We start from the raw sequence: 2,886 nt of genomic DNA, 5'->3' as shown, positions 1-2,886 counted from the left end.
TACAGAATCAATATATAATAGACAATTTGTTGTGGAACTAATAACATAGTTAGACAAGAAACTATTTTGTGATAGAAAGTTATATCACTTAGGCTTTTTAGAGAGATAATACAAATAATTAAATGTATATATTTAGGAGTCCCAGGTTTTCTATTTAATTGCTTTGTGAACATGAACAAATAAAAATGTTAAATCTCTTTCTCTTATAATAGGAATAATAAATCTCTCTTAGAGGTTGAATGTGGTTAACTGTATAAGTACTTTAAGTAATTTCATGTAGCAAATCTTCAATAAATGTTGGATATGATCAGCTGAAAAATGAGCATAATCATGGCTAAATCTGAATTTTTAGAATATAAGCCAGGATTTGGACTAAATAAAAAAAAAAAAACTATCTAGCCAGGGAATATTTTTTTTAAATAAATTATTTGAAAAAAGCAATGGGAAATATATTTTTATCTGCTGACAATCTGATTCCATAGTGATAGCAAGGTGCTGTTGGAATAGTGCAGTGTGAAGAAAAACACCCCAGGATATTCATCATTAAACACTTTAGTAATCATCAATGAGTACTTATTAATGATAATGAAAATATTATTTTTTAGTGGAATTCTAAGCTTACTTGTAGGGAGGAATTTTTTTTTTTTAATTCTCTACTGAAGTGTCATAAAAATGTGAAACACCCCTAAGTATCTTAGCACAATTTTGTGTTACTTGTGAAATTGTATGTTTTGTGATATTTGTTCAACCTCTCCCAGGACTGAGAAGACAAACAGATGTTATTCAAAACAGTATTGTGAAAGAAAATAGTGGCCACCGCTTATTTTTAAAATTCTTTTAAGCACAATTACTATTTCAAAAAGATGGAATTATCTAACAGGTTTGTATATGTGCCAATATGTTATTCAAAATAGTAAAATTATATGTCAAGTTTAAAGGTTTTCACTATTTCAAATAACTACAATCACATCTCAAATTGTTCCATTTTCATGGATATCAGAAAAGAACCTTTTAGATCCCTCATCATTTATTGGGAGTCCACCCAAGGATCTCTTTGCCTAAGTTTAACATAAAGACTGTCATAGAAAATAAAAATGCTGCTAAGGTCTTCCAAACTTAAAGACTATGTTATTTTTTATGTCCTCCTTTCTTTTCCTTTTTCTATTCATGCAGATGGACCTTATGGACTACAAGTTAATTCTGATAAAGGCCTAAAGGTTGGGGAAGTGTTTACTGTTGATATTGGAGAAGCCATCTTGTTTGATTGTTCTGCTGATTCTTACCCTCCCAACACTTATTCCTGGATCCAGAGGAGTGACAATACAACATTTATCATTAAGTATGGACCTCGTTTGGAAGTTGCATCTGAGGAAGTGGCTCAAAAGACAACTGATTATATGTGCTGTGCTTACAACAATGTTACTGGAAGGCGAGATGAAACTCGCTTCACAGTCATCATCACTTCTGTAGGTAAGTGTGATATAAAAGGCAGGGATCTCAATGGAACAAAAATGCATGCTGACCTTGCTCTAACCCGCTACTATGCGGAGGAGAAAATTATTGTTCAAATATATACAGTCACATCTCAAATAGTTTGCATTTTCATAGGTACCAGAAACTCTATTTTCTTAACTAATTAGACTAATTTCCTGTGAGTCAAAGAAAGAAAACCCAAAACTAAATGGAGGGGGACTTCAACTGAGGATTATGAAGAAAAAGAGAATTCAATAATAAATTGTGATGAGTTCTTGTTTCCTGATCTTGCAAACAGAAATAAAAGAAAATGGCAGAAAGAAAGAAGCTAAAGGATTATAAAAAGTTGATATTTACTACTGCAGTAAGGTAGATGACTATATCTGTCAGTTAGGACTCTGGTTTTTCTACTACCTGTTTGACTTCCTTTCCCACAGTAATATATGAGCTTCCCTTCCTCTTTCACAATTAGCACCGGAAAGCTGTGAAAGTTCTTAATAAGTTTCTCAACACCTTGGAAACTATAAAACTTTGTTAGTTGAAATTTGACATTCTCTTGATTTTTAAGGGCATCAATATCGAAAAGGTTAGGAATCACTGCTAAAAATGTTAATGCCCACCAATTACATCCTTCTGAGTCTTCTCTCTCAACAGTGTGATTTAGTTCACTTACATGTTTTCAAATAACAATGTGCATATCAAATCTTTATTTTTAAAGCTCTCAAACCATACCCAGTAGCCTTTTGGATTTTTTTATTTGAAGTACCAGAGATAGCATATAAGTCCAGCGTATCAAAACTAAGTTCCTTTCCCACAAAATTGCTCTTCTTTATTGTATTCCCTACTTAAATGAATTACCCTTCTATTCCACTCTGAGTTAGGAAGGTAAAAATAACCCCCGCCCCCCATCCAATCACCAAATTTCTCCAATCTCCTTGCTTCCTGCTTCTCTTTTCTTCTTTATTTTCTTCTTCCTTTCACCCTTTATTTTCTCTCGCCTCCTTTCCCTTCCCTCTCTCCCTTTGGCCCTCCTCTTCTACATTCTCCTCCCTTGTATCTTATTTTCCTTTTGCCTCTTCCTCTTCCATCAAAACTTTCCTGGACTCACCTTTGTTTACATGTAAAATCAAGACAGTTCCTTATGGGAAAAACCTGGGGACAAGATTGGACAGGAAATCACGGTTAGAATGCCTATGATTGTTGAATGAGAAAGTTTGCAAAAGGCACCACCCATTAAGACCTCTATTGATGTTTTCTCTTTCTCTCTATTTGTAGCCTCAGTGTCTAGAATAGGGACCATAACATAGAGTCAATAAGTTTTGTTGATTAAACAAAACAAAATATAATCCCTACAGTTCAGTATAAGACCCTTAGACCTCAGTATAAAATCATCTAGCAAAGTCTAACAAAGTA

General features: G+C 33.5%; 1 protein-coding gene across 2 annotated transcripts in view; it reads left to right on the top strand.

The window, feature by feature from the left end:
- Positions 1 to 2,886, top strand: part of HEPACAM2 (HEPACAM family member 2) — a 50,467-nt gene that overhangs the window by 23,181 nt on the left and 24,400 nt on the right. For both annotated transcript variants that reach the window (XM_004676684.2, XM_012720802.1), the window contains exon 4: positions 1,174 to 1,470. In XM_004676684.2, coding sequence (XP_004676741.2) covers positions 1,174 to 1,470 — 297 coding nt within the window. The remainder of the gene's footprint in view (positions 1 to 1,173; positions 1,471 to 2,886) is intronic.

Source organism: Condylura cristata, unplaced genomic scaffold (genome assembly GCF_000260355.1).
Source record: "Condylura cristata isolate star-nosed mole 26May11 unplaced genomic scaffold, ConCri1.0 scaffold00005, whole genome shotgun sequence".
Classification (NCBI taxonomy): Eukaryota; Metazoa; Chordata; class Mammalia; order Eulipotyphla; family Talpidae; genus Condylura; species Condylura cristata.
The sequence above is the reverse complement of the archived record's forward strand: the minus strand, read 5'-3'. Positions and strand labels throughout refer to the sequence as shown.